Source organism: Microcaecilia unicolor, chromosome 7 (genome assembly GCF_901765095.1).
Source record: "Microcaecilia unicolor chromosome 7, aMicUni1.1, whole genome shotgun sequence".
NCBI classification, from domain to species: Eukaryota; Metazoa; Chordata; class Amphibia; order Gymnophiona; family Siphonopidae; genus Microcaecilia; species Microcaecilia unicolor.
In genome coordinates this window covers 193,607,348-193,623,315 of record NC_044037.1, presented here as the reverse complement: position 1 = coordinate 193,623,315, position 15,968 = coordinate 193,607,348, and the positions used below count along the sequence as shown (strand labels likewise).

Below are 15,968 nucleotides of genomic sequence, written 5' to 3'. Positions count from 1 at the left end.
ATGCACTGCCTGGGAGGCAGCACAGAAAAGAGGGAGGAGGGCTTGGGATGAAGAGGGGGGGCTTGGGGGAGGGACAGCAGACTGGAATGTCGACGGTGAACACAGGGGGAGGAAGAGGAGCACAGAACGGGAAGGGGAATGCGCCCCCTGCTTAAAACACTCACACATACACACACTCTTTCAAACACATACACTCACTCTGAGGGGGGGGAGGGTGGCCTGGAACTTGGAGGGTGACTGGGGCGGTGAGAGGAGGGGAAAGAACAGCGGCACAGTAGGGGGAGGGGAATGCACCACCTGCTTAAAACACTCACACATATACAGAAACACACACACTCTTTCCCTCAATCACTCACACACAAAGTCTACATATATCAAACGCACACTCACATTCTTACACACACACTCATTCTCACACACACAGCCTCACTCTGTCACACACACTCGCACATTCACTCAGTCTCTCTCACACACACACTTCACGATGAAAACCATGCTAGCGCCCGTTTCATTGGTCTCAGAAACGGGCCTTTTTTACTAGTGATTTATAATTTAGCCAATTACTACTCTAACCGATGAAACCAGTACTTCCTCTGAGTACATCCGTATGTTGCCCAAGCCGGCATTTTTGAAAATATAAGTGAAAACAAATAAAAATGCTACCAACAATAAAGAACTGAAACGTGGATAGAACAGCTCATAGGTTTGATTGCTTCGTTTTGAGTGAACGGGACGGAGGCGGCGCGGAGGAGAGGGAAAGGGAGATTAACCTAATTGGCTTCAGTTTTTGGACGTCATACCGTCTCCTGTTGACAATCTAACTTCCTTTGCCGGGGAATCGTTGACGTACAGTAGTTGTTGTGAGCGGGCACGTACGGGTTGTGAGAAAGAGTGGACAGGCGAGCGGCGGAGAGGTGCTTCAAGTGACTTCAGCCCTGGTAAGGCTGTGCGGAGCTACTGTCGCTTTTTTTGTTGTTGTTACGGCCTAGAGCAGCGCCAGAACTCTGTATTTTCTTCTCCGTATAGAGCTGGGCGGCTGAAAAGGCCGCGGCCTGTTTAGTCGCCTCTCGCGCCGGGTGGAGGAGCGAATAGTGCGGTTCAAAACCAAACAACCACTGAATGGGGATCCCGGGCTGCTGACGCCCTCAACGCATCTGTGTGCTCGCGCTCACTTTCCAGAGGACACTAGGAAGGGAAATAATTATCGCGCATTTCTGTTTTCTGCGGGCAGGTCAAGCATTGTCACTGTGCGCATCTGTTTCATCTCTTATTGACATAAAATCATTTAGGTCTTGGTTAACGACTCCTTAAGCCCGGGGTAAAAGGGATGTAGTGTCTGTTGTTTGGGGTAAGGGTGGCTAAATGTTATGGGGTGATTGTAATGATCCATGTAGGGGGTGGGGATCACAGGCTGAACAGTTCCTAGTTTTGTCCCATTGCACGCTGGAAAATCGTAGTTCAGATTTTCCTTTTTTGTTTTCCCCAGGAAAATCAGAACTACGTCTCCATGGATGTAGTGGTTTAAAACAGGATTTTTCAGGTTTTCTCATGTCATGGAGCCGTATTAATGTAAGTGTGAAGATGCCTTAAGTTTTATTGGGTTATGGTTATGGTAGTGAACAATTCACTCTGAATATCTGTGAACCACATTGTTACTGTAACATACGTGAACTATTAGTGTTCCCATGGTAACCTCTTCATGGGTTATGTTTTTCTTGTACCCCTATTCTAGTTTGCTTGTCTTAGATACAAATAAGTACCTGTATATACTATGTAAACTGTTTTGAATGTAGTTGCAAAAACCACAGAAAAGTAGTATTTCAAGTCCCATTTCCCCTTTCCTCTTAGGGGGTTCCACTGTAAGAAGTTTTTAAACAGAAGGCAGTTGTGCTCTGCCATCTGTATGAGTATGTCAGATTTTAGTCTGGGGCAATCATTGTTGCCTAATATGTGAATTGCAAATTGCATTATTAAGAAGTTTTATAAAGTATGTTGTATATTTTTATACTTACTGTTAGTTATTTTGTGTATTCAGATATTTATTGTAGAACAAAAAAAACTAGGGCATGCATTCCTTTTCAGTTTGCTGTCTTTCTTTTAGGATAAAGATGAATGTGGGTGTTGCACACAGTGAAGTAAATCCTAACACCAGGGTAATGAACAGCCGTGGAATGTGGCTGACATATGCCCTTGGTGTTGGAATGCTTCATATTGTCCTGCTCAGCATTCCTTTCTTCAGTGTGCCAGTTGCATGGACCTTAACAAATGTTATTCATAATCTGGTAAGTATTAGACTCTGCATTAGAGAAGCTTCAACCTGTAGTCAGGTAAAGTAAATGAAAACAACCCAAGTAGGTATGTATGTATCATGTTGCTAAAGTGCTTTAATTCTCAACAATGACTTTTTATGTGATCATGGATATGAATCAGCCATTCTATGTTTTTGTACTCTTTCTGATTTTCTTTAGTGAGAGTATTTAGGTGGCTGTGTTATTAGTCTGAGTAGTTAGAATATTTAAAGTACCCATGTTAGTAAGTTGTTTGGGGCTGATGCAGAAAGCTACAGTTAATTTTTTACATATAGCGGTTATTAACTTCAGCACAGAAGTATTTTTTTTGTTGTTGTTTTAAACGCCCATGGTAGACACCAGTGAACAACATGTTAAAATCTAGGATAGAGCTTATTAATTATGCCACAGCAATGCAGAGCTGTGCGCCCTCTATCACGAGGGCACAACACCAGGAAACTACTGCCAGATCTGAGGCAGCATGGAGTGTCTGGGGTCAAAAAAGCATCTGCATTGGCCCCATTCCTTGACAAACTGACCCAGCCTGATGGGTGTCCCCCTCCCCTCATATAAAAAATAAACGTCCCTGGTGTCTAATGTTCCTCAGCAGACTCCCCTCCCCACTACGCAAAACCTCCTAGTGTCTAGTGGCACTCTCTCTCACCTGCCTCAAAAAACCCATTCCCTTGTGACTAGTGGCACATACCTGACTGATCCCCATGTACACCTGACACCCCCTACCCCACCTCCTGGTCGTACCTCAAGAGACAGGAGCAATGCCTTCTTAGAAAATGGCGGTGCCTAACCCTTCATGGTGTATCCTGGGATGCACTCAGCAGGGTGGGCTCTCCAGGGACAGGGAAATACCCAGTGTACCTGAATGTAACTCACATTGAACTACTACTGAAAAGGTGCAAGCAAAATCTAAATAAATAAATAAGGGTGGTAGTTGTGTGTGGGTTTTTTTTTAGCAGACATTTGTGGCTGTTCTGAGTAGAGCTTCCATCCTAACTTCACAAGGAGCCACTAAGTTTACTTTCATACATCTTGGAACTGAAGACAAGATTCTGATCTTGCTTATGGTTGGTAGTGGAGGGTAGAAGCGCACTTTCAGGGCCCTGTTGAAGGTACGCTAACATTTTTAGTGTGTTCTAAAAATTAGTGTATGCTAATGCTAGAGACACCCATAGGAATATATGGGTGACTTTAGTGTTAGTGCCTGCTAAAATGTTAGCGCGGCTTAGTAAACAGGGCCCTCAGTTTCTTTAGATGAGGGTTGGCTTGCTACTTAATTGAGCAGTCTGATTAAAAATGTTTCCTTAATAGAAGTACACTGTGAGGAAGAAAAAATAATTATGAAAATAAATTCAGCAGTAGTACAGGCTTGATTGAAATATACAGTGGGGGAAATAAGTATTTGATCCCTTGCTGATTTTGTAAGTTTGCCCACTGACAAAGACATGAGCAGCCCATAATTGAAGGGTAGGTTATTGGTAACAGTGAGAGATAGCACATCACAAATTAAATCCGGAAAATCACATTGTGGAAAGTATATGAATTTATTTGCATTCTGCAGAGGGAAATAAGTATTTAATCCCTCTGGCAAACAAGACCTAATACTTGGTGGCAAAACCCTTGTTGGCAAGCACAGCGGTCAGACGTCTTCTGTAGTTGATGATGAGGTTTGCACACATGTCAGGAGGAATTTTGGTCCACTCCTCTTTGCAGATCATCTCTAAATCATTAAGAGTTCTGGGCTGTCGCTTGGCAACTCGCAGCTTCAGCTCCCTCCATAAGTTTTCAATGGGATTAAGGTCTGGTGACTGGCTAGGCCACTCCATGACCCTAATGTGCTTCTTCCTGAGCCACTCCTTTGTTGCCTTGGCTGTATGTTTTGGGTCATTGTCGTGCTGGAAGACCCAGCCACGACCCATTTTTAAGGCCCTGGCGGAGGGAAGGAGGTTGTCACTCAGAATTGTACGGTACATGGCCCCATCCATTCTCCCATTGATGCGGTGAAGTAGTCCTGTGCCCTTAGCAGAGAAACACCCCCAAAACATAACATTTCCACCTCCATGCTTGACAGTGGGGACGGTGTTCTTTGGGTCATAGGCAGCATTTCTCTTCCTCCAAACACGGCGAGTTGAGTTCATGCCAAAGAGCTCAATTTTTGTCTCATCTGACCACAGCACCTTCTCCCAATCACTCTCGGCATCATCCAGGTGTTCACTGGCAAACTTCAGACGGGCCGTCACATGTGCCTTCCGGAGCAGGGGGACCTTGCGGGCACTGCAGGATTGCAATCCGTTATGTCGTAATGTGTTACCAATGGTTTTCGTGGTGACAGTGGTCCCAGCTGCCTTGAGATCATTGACAAGTTCCCCCCTTGTAGTTGTAGGCTGATTTCTAACCTTCCTCATGATCAAGGATACCCCACGAGGTGAGATTTTGCGTGGAGCCCCAGATCTTTGTCGATTGACAGTCATTTTGTACTTCTTCCATTTTCTTACTATGGCACCAACAGTTGTCTCCTTCTCGCCCAGCGTCTTACTGATGGTTTTGTAGCCCATTCCAGCCTTGTGCAGGTGTATGATCTTGTCCCTGACATCCTTAGACAGCTCCTTGCTCTTGGCCATTTTGTAGAGGTTAGAGTCTGACTGATTCACTGAGTCTGTGGACAGGTGTCTTTCATACAGGTGACCATTGCCGACAGCTGTCTGTCATGCAGGTAACGAGTTGATTTGGAGCATCTACCTGGTCTGTAGGGGCCAGATCTCTTACTGGTTGGTGGGGGATCAAATACTTATTTCCCTCTGCAGAATGCAAATAAATTCATATACTTTCCACAATGTGATTTTCCGGATTTAATTTGTGATGTGCTATCTCTCACTGTTACCAATAACCTACCCTTCAATTATGGGCTGCTCATGTCTTTGTCAGTGGGCAAACTTACAAAATCAGCAAGGGATCAAATACTTATTTCCCCCACTGTAACCTATGTGTATACTTCTAAAGAGCAGTTTTATATATCCTCTGGCAGCAATACACTTTTAATAAAGTTATCTTCTTTTAAAGTAGATCTTCATGTATTGCGTGAGAAGGCCTATTCTGGAGCAGCACTCTGTTTTAAACATAGAGCACAAGAGCCTGGATGAAAGCCCTGAAGTTACTGGAAGTAACTTATCTGGCACATGCATGATTTAAGATTGCCAATCTTGAGTGCTTTATACCCTTTATCTTTCAAATGCAGGATTATACAGATATTCTGCCTGTTAATTTCTTGCTCTGTTGAAATCAGATTTTTTTTTCTACTGGTTTCTTTATTGAATGTTGCAAAAAGTAATGCATAAAATATATCAACAAACAAGGAAATAGTTAACTATAACAGTTGGGAAATACTGCAACAACTGCAATGCTAATGTTTGTAATAATATTGCTGGGAGAGAGATATAAAGAGGACGAGTGATATATTTAAATTTTGTTTTGCAAAAGTCATCAAAGGTTAACTATAAATTCAGACTTTTTAATAAAAGTGAAAATAGGCATTAAGAAATAAACTGAAAATCTGGGTAGGCTAATTCATATGATTCTGAATAGGAATTAGTAGAAATACATATTATATAATGAACCTCATTTTTTTAAAAACATTTGGTCCTTTCTGTAACCATCTAAATTTGCTGTACATTAAAATTAGTTATTTCTTATCTGCTCCTCTCCCAGAGCAGAGTACAATGAAATATACATAAGACCACTGAATCCACAATCGCATCTATAAAACAACAGAACACACTTCACACTTAAACAAAAAACTAACAGGCACAGATTTCACGAAGCTTGATTCCAGCAGTCCCATTCCAGTCCAAACAATTCTCTTCAATCAGTGGTATAGTGAGCTAGGCATAACAAGTGCTACATCTAAATGGTTTTTTTTTCTTAAAAAAAATATCGAAATGTTTTTTTCTTTTTAAAATAAATATTTGCTTAACTAAAGATAAAGAAGTACTTGTTTTGCAGGGAATGTATGTATTTTTGCATGCAGTGAAAGGAACTCCATTTGAGACCCCAGATCAGGGTAAAGCCAGACTGCTGACACACTGGGAGCAACTAGACTATGGAGTCCAGTTCACCTCATCAAGAAAATTTTTCACTATCTCTCCAATAATCCTGTAAGTCATGAAAATATCAAAACATTAAATTTTATGTATAGTTACAAGGTTTAAGTATCATTTACAAATATCTATGCAATTTATTTATTTAAAAAATATTTATAGACTGCATGAACCATAAATAGGGTAAAAGACTGGTCAGTCAAATTCAAAGCAGCCTAAGCTTAATGCAGATAAAACTAAACTATGATGGTTTTCTTTGAATCTAGAAAAAATTCCCCCGTTGAGTTATATCCAATGAATAGCTCTTTATTATTAAAAAAGCTCTGAAGACTTGTTTTCTAGGATGGGGGAGGGGGTTGTGATTTTTGTATTATCTGTATTTTATAGTTTGTTCTGTTAATTCCTGATTGATTTTGTTATCAGTTTCTAAAGCTTAGGACCAATCACTTTGAAAACTGTGGAATGATACTCATCTAATCTAATTACTAAAAAAAATTTTTTTTTAAATTTATTTCTGCATTTGTATCCCATATTTTCCCACTTATTGGTAGGTTCCATGTGGCTTACAGGAGTCTGGAGTAAATTGGTTACAGTTTGTACAGAACAAAGTTACAATTTATATAGAACAATGAGATTAACAGTTGTCTTGAATTTGACAGGCTGTATGTGTTTTATAGTTGCCTCAGATAAGCGTGTTAAATATTTGGGATGATTTGGGTGATAGAAGCTTATTTCAGTTCTGTCCATTGTCATGTTCATGCAGTGTTATCCAGTTATCTGAGTAGTTAGGTTTGTTCAGCGGGGAGGAACTTTCTCAATAAGTGGGCTTTCAGGTGTTTACAGAACTTTTAGGTAATTGTCCATAGATTTTAGTTCTTTTGGTTATATGTTCCAGAGTTTGGTGCAAACATATGAGAAACCGGTAGTGTATGTTGATTTGTATTTAAGGCCTTTACATCTAGGGAAGTGGAGGGTAAGGTAAGATCTCACTGACTTAGTTGTGTTGTAGATTGATAGATCTGTTAGGTTGGTCATGTAGCCGGTGAGAGGCCAAAAATTATTTATAGGCCAGAGAGTAGATCTTGAAGGATATGCGCACCTTGATTGGTAGCCAGTGTAGTTTTTGGAGTAGGGGGTCTAGCGCTTTCAAACTGTTTTTTTTCTGAATATGAGTCTAGCTGCTGTGTTTTGTGCTGTTTGTAATTTCTTTAAGGTTTGGTCTTTGCACCCTGCTTAAAGTTCATTACAGTAGTCCGCATGGGCTAGAACCATGGTGTGGATCATGTCGCAGAATACATCTCTTGGGAAGTATTGTTTTATGTGTTTGTTTCCACATTGTGTGGAACATTTTCTTTGTAGTGGCCGTAGCCTGGTTTTCAAGTAATAAGTCACGTCCTATGGTGATTCCTAGGATTTTCAGATTGTCTGAGATAGGGAAAGATGATCCCTAGGTGTTGATGGTTGTGAAGCGTTCAGTATTGTGTGGAGATGAGAGTATTAGGCAGTGTGTTTTTTCCCTGTTCAATTTCAGCTTGAAGGCAGATGTCCAGGATTCAATGCTGCTTGTGATTTTCGAGGTAATTTCTGATGGGTTATTTTTGAAGGGTATATAGATTGTAATGTCATTGGCATAGATGAAGGGGTTAAAGTCTTGTTTGGATAAGGACCTGACTAGTGGGACGGTTGAATAGTACAGGTGAGAGTGGTGAGCTCTGTGGGACTCCACATACCATGTTCCAAGGTGGAGAGATTAGAGTGCGACTTTACTTGGTAAGACCTGGTGGTCAAAAAACTCTTGAACCATGTAAGTACCTTCCCTCCAATTCTTAACTTATCAAGTATTCTTTGTAGGATTCGGTGGTCATCAAATGCAGTCGACATGTCAGACTGGAGTAGGAGGATGTTTTTACCTATTAAGATTTTATGTTTGAATTTGGCCAAAAGTGTTATCAGCACCGTTTCAGTGGTGGGTTCTGAAGCTTGATTGGGATTCATGTAATATGAAGAATTTATTGATGTATTCTGTTAGTTGTTTGAGCACTAAACCTTCCATCATCTTGGTCGTTAGTGATGTGGATGCAACTGGCCTGTGTTTGGAGATATCATTGGTGTTTTTCTTGGTGTCTTTTGGGATAGATGTGAACAGAATGTTTCCCTTATTTAGTGGGAATTGTCCTTCATTGAACATAAGTTTAGATGGGATGTGAGTTGTTTAATGAAATGGTTGGGAGGTGCTTTCATGATGTAGTTGTGGTATGTATCTAGTATGCAGTGTGCAGAAGAGAACTTTCTTATCATTTGAGCTACTATCTCAGAGGAAAGCTGGGCGAGAAGTTGTCCAAGTCCTGTCCGCAGATTTCTTTCCTCTGGGGGATGGCTAGTTCATCTATGAAGGTTTCAAAGTTGGTATTTTCCTGTGGTAGATTTTTACATAAATTGATGATGATCTCTTCAAAATATTTGGCTAGTTCATTTGCTGGTGGGAGATCTTTGTTCATTGTTGACATTGTTTTGATGTCTAGTAGATTGTTTACAAGCCTGTATAATTTCCTCATGTCTTTATAGTCGGGACCTATTTGTTCCTTGTATCATTTTCTTTTTGCTTGTCTTATTTTGTGTTTGTACCTCTTTTGTGCTTCCCTCATAGTAACATAGTAGATGACGGCAGAAAAAGACCTGCACGGTCCATCCAGTCTGCCCAACAAGACAAACTCATATGTGCTAGTTTTTGTATATATCTTACCTTGATTTGTAACTGTAATTTTCAGGGCACAGACCGTACAAGTCTGCCCAGCACTATCCCCGCCTCCCACCACCAGCTCTGCCCTCCATGTGGCTATTAATAGATTAATTTTTATTTTTTCTCCATGCTTGTCTTCTGCAGTGGATTTTTTTTTCTTTCAGTTCCTTATCGTACCATGGGATTATATTGCGTTTTTGTGAGGCTTTGGTTCGCATATTTCATCTAGGATAGTAGTGAATCTTTTGTTCTGTGAGGAATTCTGTGGAGTCGGTTGGTGATGACCATTGATTTTCATACATGGCGTGCCAGAATGTTGTTGTATCAACTTTCCCTCGTTTTGTATGAGGTTCGGTTTGTGCTTAGTTGTTCCTATCCCTTTCCAATAAAGGGTCATGTTTAGACTGAAGTGGTCAGACCAGGGTATTTCTGTCCATCTCTGGTTCTTTATTGAGAAGTTCTGGTCTGTTGAGAATTTGTATGCTAGTAGGTCTAATGCGTGACCCTTTGCATGGGTTGAGTTCACTGGTGGTCATTGGAATTTCTCATAACTGAAGAAATTTTTTGCACTCTGTCGTGTGTAATCTGTGCTTTGATTTTCTAGATGTTGTCACCTAGTAACATCATGTTTGGGTTTGTTGCAATGTATTTGAAATAAAATCCATAAGGTTTGTCTGGGCTGCTCTCCAGTTTCCTCGGGGCTCTATAGAATATGATTCAACACAGGTGGGTAAGCAGAGATTTGTCCTTTATCCTGACTGAGGTGTTTTCAATTTGTGGTGTTATGGATTCAGCTATGGTTTCCTTTGGGAAGAAAGATCCATATATTAGTGCAATACCCTCTCCCTTTTTCCCATTGCTGATCCAGTGCGGAATTTTATAGCCTGGACGACAGGTCGTCTTTGTTATGGATCCATGTTTCGTTGAGGAAAACTAGTCAGAAGTCTTTCTCTATTATCCAGTCCTTTATAGTTTCTGTTTTGTTCACTGCTGATCTAACGTTTATGTATCCCACTGGTATTGGTAGGTGGTTATCCTCTGTTGTTGAGATTTGGGGCATTTTCACTAGTTGCTGCTTGTTTGGCTTGTTGAGTTGGTTTGATCACTTTTTTGTCGTTTGCTGTGTTTGATTCGTGGATGAATCTCTCTTACTTCTACTTTTAACTTCTAACAAGCTAACATCAGATGATCTCAATGTCCTCACACGTTGCTAAATGCGCAAAGTGGACCCGAGAAACCAAACCATTTAAAACTTTAAAAACCAAAACTAAAATTTTAAAAATGTATTGATTGTTTGATAGTTAGTGCAGCTTCTGCAAAACTGCAGTACTATGACAATGTTTTCGAAAACCAAAACGCACACGAGCTGCAGCATTCTGTGCTATTTGGAGCACCTTCAAAAGGCCACTGCAGAATCCAATTAACAAACTTGCAATAATCAAAATGTGGTATAACCACACTTTGAATAACTAATTTAAAATTTGAAAAGCTTAGCAAATCTCTTAACCTCCTAAGTTTGAGAAACACTAAGGGCCAGATTCTTTTAAGTTGTGCCTAAAAATTGGCACTGAAAATTTAACAATTTTAGCGTAGTTTTATAAGAGGAATGCTTCCTTTATAGAATCACACTTATTGCATAACTGCACCTAACTGTAGGTGCCTGCAATCTAGTTATAGAGTCGTGCCTACATGTACGCGCTTAATATTTAAGAACAGCCCAAAATTGTCTCTAGCCAGGCCCCCAAGTAGTTATGGATGTTATGATTTACACGTATATCGTTATAGAATGTGATATACGTGCAAATCCTAATTAGGGCTAATTAGTGCTGATAAGCTAATTCAATTAAGTTACATGCATTAAATTGGGCACGTGCCCAATTTAATGCATGTAACTCTGCCATATATAGAATTTGGGTGTACTCCAATCACTTCCATTACCTGAGACCTCATGGAAACTTAAGCTGTCGGTGCTGAATAAACTGTAGGGTTTGACATTTGGCTTGTATTTGAAATAATTGAAAAAATATGTATCAAGTTTTGTTTTCAACAATAATAGCATGTATATTTCTCTGGTGCAACCTTTGTTGTCTGAGCACTTTTATTTTTTCTGATGGGACTGGTCCAATTTTCTTCCACTTTCCATGTGTCAATCTTCTAAATTATTTTCCAGGTTGGCTTTTCCATTTCTTCTCTCTCCTCTTGTCTTCCTTTCCTGTTCATTCACCAAGAAGTCCCACTCTTCTGCTCTGTTCCCCTTCCCCCAACACCTCTAGTTGCATCCATCTTCTGCTCCTTCTCCCTCCCTCCCCCCCCACCCTCACGTCCCATCCATCTTTTACTCCCTCTCGCTCCCCCACATCCCCTAGTCCCGTTCATCTTCTGCTCCCTCTCCCTCCCTCACTAAACCCCCCTCCCAGTCTTCCAATAATCCCCTGAGCTGCCGGCAACCTCAGCGAAAGCAACACGCACGCTGCTTTAGTCCTGCCCCTGAAGCCCTTCTCTCTCCTACAGCTTCCCGCCTACACGGGAGCAGGAAGTTGAAGGAGAAAGGCTTCTGGGGGCAGGTCTAAATCAGCATGCATGCTGCTTTCTCGGAGAGGCTGTCGGCAGCTCGGGGGATTGGAGCATGGTGTGGCAGCTCAGCTTGTTTTGGTGTGTGTGTGGGGGGGTACTTTTCCCCCTTCACCCCCCTAGTGGTTAGTGCAGTGGACTTTGATCCTGGGGAACTGAGTTCAATTCCCACTGCAGCTCCTTGTGACTCTGGGCAAATCACTTAACCCTCCATTGCTCCTGGTACAAAATAAGTACCTGAATATACTATGTAAACTGCTTTGAATGTAGTTGCAAAAACCACAGAAATGCGATATATCAAGTCCCATTTCCCCTTCCCTTTCTCAAACTACACCTATGCCCAAATACCAACAATTGGAATTCATAGGAGCCCTGCTAAACATGACTCAAGCCTGCAACAGCAGGTAGAGTCTCTGACTTACCTGCTGATTCTGGCATACTTTTGTATCAGCTTAACAAATTTGTAGGATGCTGGGCCACCAAGGCTCCCCCATCCAAATAAACTCCCATGGCACTCCTTGATTTTGAGGTAAGCTCAGTGGGCCCTATCTTCCCAATGGTCATAGGCCAGGGGAAGATGTACAGGATGTCCTTTCTGTCACAGCTCCCCTCAATGAAGTCTCTCTCATGCTGGTCAGTCTGGCCAGGGGTGTACCGTTCCAAATTCAGAAAACTCTAAGATGGACACATTCAACCTGGGATAGGAATTTTATGTTGATGGGCTCCACTCCCAGGGGCTGTGATCTGCTAAGAACAATCTAGAATGCTCTAAAGGCTTTCAGAGTTGGTTAGGTATCCTCATTCAGACAGTCACATTGCGATGTATTACATCAACAAGCAGGGAGGCACAGAGTCATACTTCCTTTGTCAGGAAGCATTCAGGATGTGGACATAGGCCTTTTAGCACAAGACGGTGCTCAAAGCCACTTACATGGCAGTAAAAGACAGCTGTCTGGTGGGCAGGCTGAGTTATGATGCAACCTGACAAATGGCCTTGAGACATGAGTAGCCCATAACATCTTTTGAAAGTGGGGTGGGCAGGTAGTCCTTCAGATTCTCTTTGGGATCTAGAATTCAACTTCATCTCCCTAGGCCCATGTCTTTCTGTTCCCAGGCTTCCAAAAAAAAAAAAAATTACCTACCGTGTTTGAGATGTCTCTGGGCCTTGCAGGCTTATAGTTTTTCCCCTTTTTTGTTCAGGGTAGCCTGATAGCTAGGGTTTTCCAAGAGTAAGAATATTACCATCCTGCTTTGTCCTCAGACAAATCTACTCACCTGTAGAGCAGGATGAATACTTGCATATAATAAATGTAAACCACTTTGGTTGAACCATAGAAAGGTATAAAATCCACGACCTTTTACCTGTCCATTACCCCTTGGAGTTGAATTCTATCAGCAATCCATACTAGACTGATGTGGTCCCATGTGACAGTGATAGGCAGGAAGACATACATGAGCATGTGTGGTGAGACACTTCCAAAACTTCTGGAATAGTTGCTGGGAAGTGTTCTCCCATGGGCTCTGTCAGATGACATCACCCAAGAATATGATTATACATCCTGCTCTCCTCAGAGAACATCTGCTACAGGTAAGTAACTGTTTTTCAGTCTAAATGGAATTGCTAATGTAAATAACAGGTAAGGGTGGTATACCTCAAATCCCAACACATGCCAGTGGCAGAAGATTAATGGCTAGGAGTCGGGGAAACTAGGATTCAGTTTCTTACTGCTAGTCCAGCTCTCTCCAGTGGGATTTAAAAGAAAAGAGTTCATCAAGATATGATGGTATTTGGACAAAGGAATTTACTTCCCCCCTCCCCCCGCAAAAAAAAATCTGTATTGTTTCCTTGATTTGTATTTTGTTCCTTGACTCTTAACAGGTATTTCCTGGCGAGCTTCTACACCAAGTATGATCCAACACACTGCTTCATCAATACAGCTTCTCTCCTGAGTGTGCTCATCCCAAAATTACCACAGTTGCATGGTGTCCGCATCTTTGGGATCAATAAATATTAAAGAAGGCTGCTAAGAACGGAAGTATTTTGACTAAGAGGGTACTTGGTTCTCTCTTTCTATACTGAAGAAATGGGTAGTCTGCTGTGCCGTTTACCTGTTAGTGCACTAAGAGAAGTGTTTACAGCAGATATCAAATTGCTACTTTATTTGTATGTCAATGGAAAACTTCAGACTTTTATAAGAAGATAATGCCAGGTGTTTAATAATAAGTGGCAGATCTTTGAAGAGGTTTTACCTCATGAGCTGGGCAGGCCCAGTTCTGACACTAGAGTAATGTGTGTGACTTGAACAAGTATTTGTGGCTCATTCAAAATGTACAGGCACATCACCAACAGCAGAAGATTTGTGATGAAAGAATGAAATGTGAGATGTCGAGTGGAATACAATTAATGGGTAGTATGGCCTTGTGCAGCCTGTGCTCTTCACTCTTTGTGAGCTACTTTGTTTTTAAAAAAATGTATATATATATTTTTCCCTTGCTGAATGAGGCTTCCTTTAGACAACAGATGAAGTCAGTTGATGTCATATACATCAGTGATTTTCCTAGAAGCACCTATGCCCTTTGATGATGCAGTTTCATAGGCAAGTGCAGCATACATTTGTGTTAAGTGAAGTGGTTATTACAACAATTTTCAAACATACTAATGAATTTTGCGTTAAAGCAGTTGTAACTTTTTTTCCCCCAGCAAGGAACTTGTTTAATCCCTTGTGAAAAACTATGGTTGCAGCAGGCAAGGTTGGTAGTACATTATCTTGCAGACCTCTGTGCTGCTTTCAGCTGCTTAAATTTAGTGTCCAGGAGTATTCTTGATTGTGTACCCTGTTTCACTTTTCCTATATCGGTGGTATTCACTCCCAGTCTTCAAGGGCTGCCAGTAGGTCAGCTTATGAGGATGTACTTAATGAATATGCATGAGAAGGGTTTGCATACAATGAAGGTATAAGGCATGCAGAGCTCTTTTATGTGGACCACAAGGATTGGGAATGAATACCAAGCCCCTACATGATTGCCAGTAGCAGGCAAAAACTTCTTATGATGCATTGCAACCATAGAGGGCTATATCTGTATTTTTTCCAAATAACCTTCAGCCATGCTATGTTGAATGACAGGTTATTTGCTGTCACATCTTTTTGCTCTCTATAACCCCCTTAGGCTAACGTACAAGCAGGGTGGGTGTCTCCTTCCATAAGAAAGTCTGGACATAGCAGCTGTTTGTATTTCAGGATGCACCCTTGCTTATAGGCAGGCAGACATGGAATGTACAATTTGTAATTACTTTTATGTTAATAAAGTAACAGTTTAGCATACAGTGTTGCTGGATATATAAAATTTTGTTTTTGCTGCATGGGGATGTGGTAGCATTACAAAGGTTTTCTAAAACTATCATTTTGTATTAAAGATAAATCACAGGAGGCTGGGAGACAGTTTGCTTTAACGTTGACATCACACTTTGGACATCTGATCATTATTTCAGTGAATTTTTTTTTTTTCAGACACTAGTACGAGTTAAAATCAATGTTTTATTTAGTACATAGTCTGAAATGATTGTAGCTGATACAGCAGGATTGTAAAATGTGTAAATTTCATTTGCATAGGTTTTGGTCACACGGCATCATTTATACTTTCCAGTGAAATGCCATTGTGAATAGTACACCATCGTTTTTCTGTATAAATTGAAAATAGATTTTTCAGTGCCATTTAGTTTACAGAATAAAATTTTGTCCAAAGCTACTTTTGTCTCATTTATTTTTTTAGGCATTCTTGTACAAAGTAGAGTAAGAATGCTGTAAACATCATGTCTGTACAGGACATTTAGGGGATCCTGATAGAGGGGTTTAAAAAAAGGTGAAAGAAAGCCAGGAGTGTTTAAGGGGAGAGCAGAATAAAGGTTGCAAATTATCCCTGTCAGCTTCTAAGCAGACAATTTGAAGTGTCTGTATACAAATTCTGAAAGCTTAAAAAAAAGATGGGAGAGAGTATCTATATAAATAAATCCCACCTTGAACGTTCTGAAACTCCCTCCAACTGTGGCAGTGAAGTCCTGAACTGCTGTAGTCCTCCTGGCTATTCGGACTACTCACCACCGCCCTCAGCCACGCCCCTTCTGCGACCTACGCCACGCCCCAACTGGACATAAAAAGCACCATGAACGTTCTGAACCACACTTTGAAGCTTCAAAAGTTCGTATGTTCGAAGCTCTGTAACCACTTTTAACCACAGTACATCTGGGCGCCGCCATGATCT

The 15,968-nt window shown here is 41.1% G+C and overlaps 1 protein-coding gene across 4 annotated transcripts; it reads left to right on the top strand.

Moving 5' to 3' along the window:
* The first annotated feature begins 815 nt into the window (after positions 1–815).
* On the top strand, positions 816–15,455 carry ORMDL1 (ORMDL sphingolipid biosynthesis regulator 1). 4 transcript variants are annotated; one of them, XM_030209415.1, is made up of 5 exons: positions 900–938; positions 1,487–1,569; positions 2,102–2,282; positions 6,303–6,454; positions 13,588–15,455. In XM_030209415.1, coding segments are annotated over exons 2-5 (471 nt in total). In that variant the 5' UTR covers positions 900–938; positions 1,487–1,567; the 3' UTR covers positions 13,724–15,455. The 4 variants fall into 4 exon arrangements, with proteins under 4 accessions (XP_030065279.1, XP_030065276.1, XP_030065275.1 ...); XM_030209419.1 differs by lacking the exon at positions 1,487–1,569 and having other exon boundaries at positions 816–938; positions 2,083–2,282; XM_030209416.1 differs by lacking the exon at positions 1,487–1,569 and having other exon boundaries at positions 853–938.
* Positions 15,456–15,968: the final 513 nt, after the last annotated feature.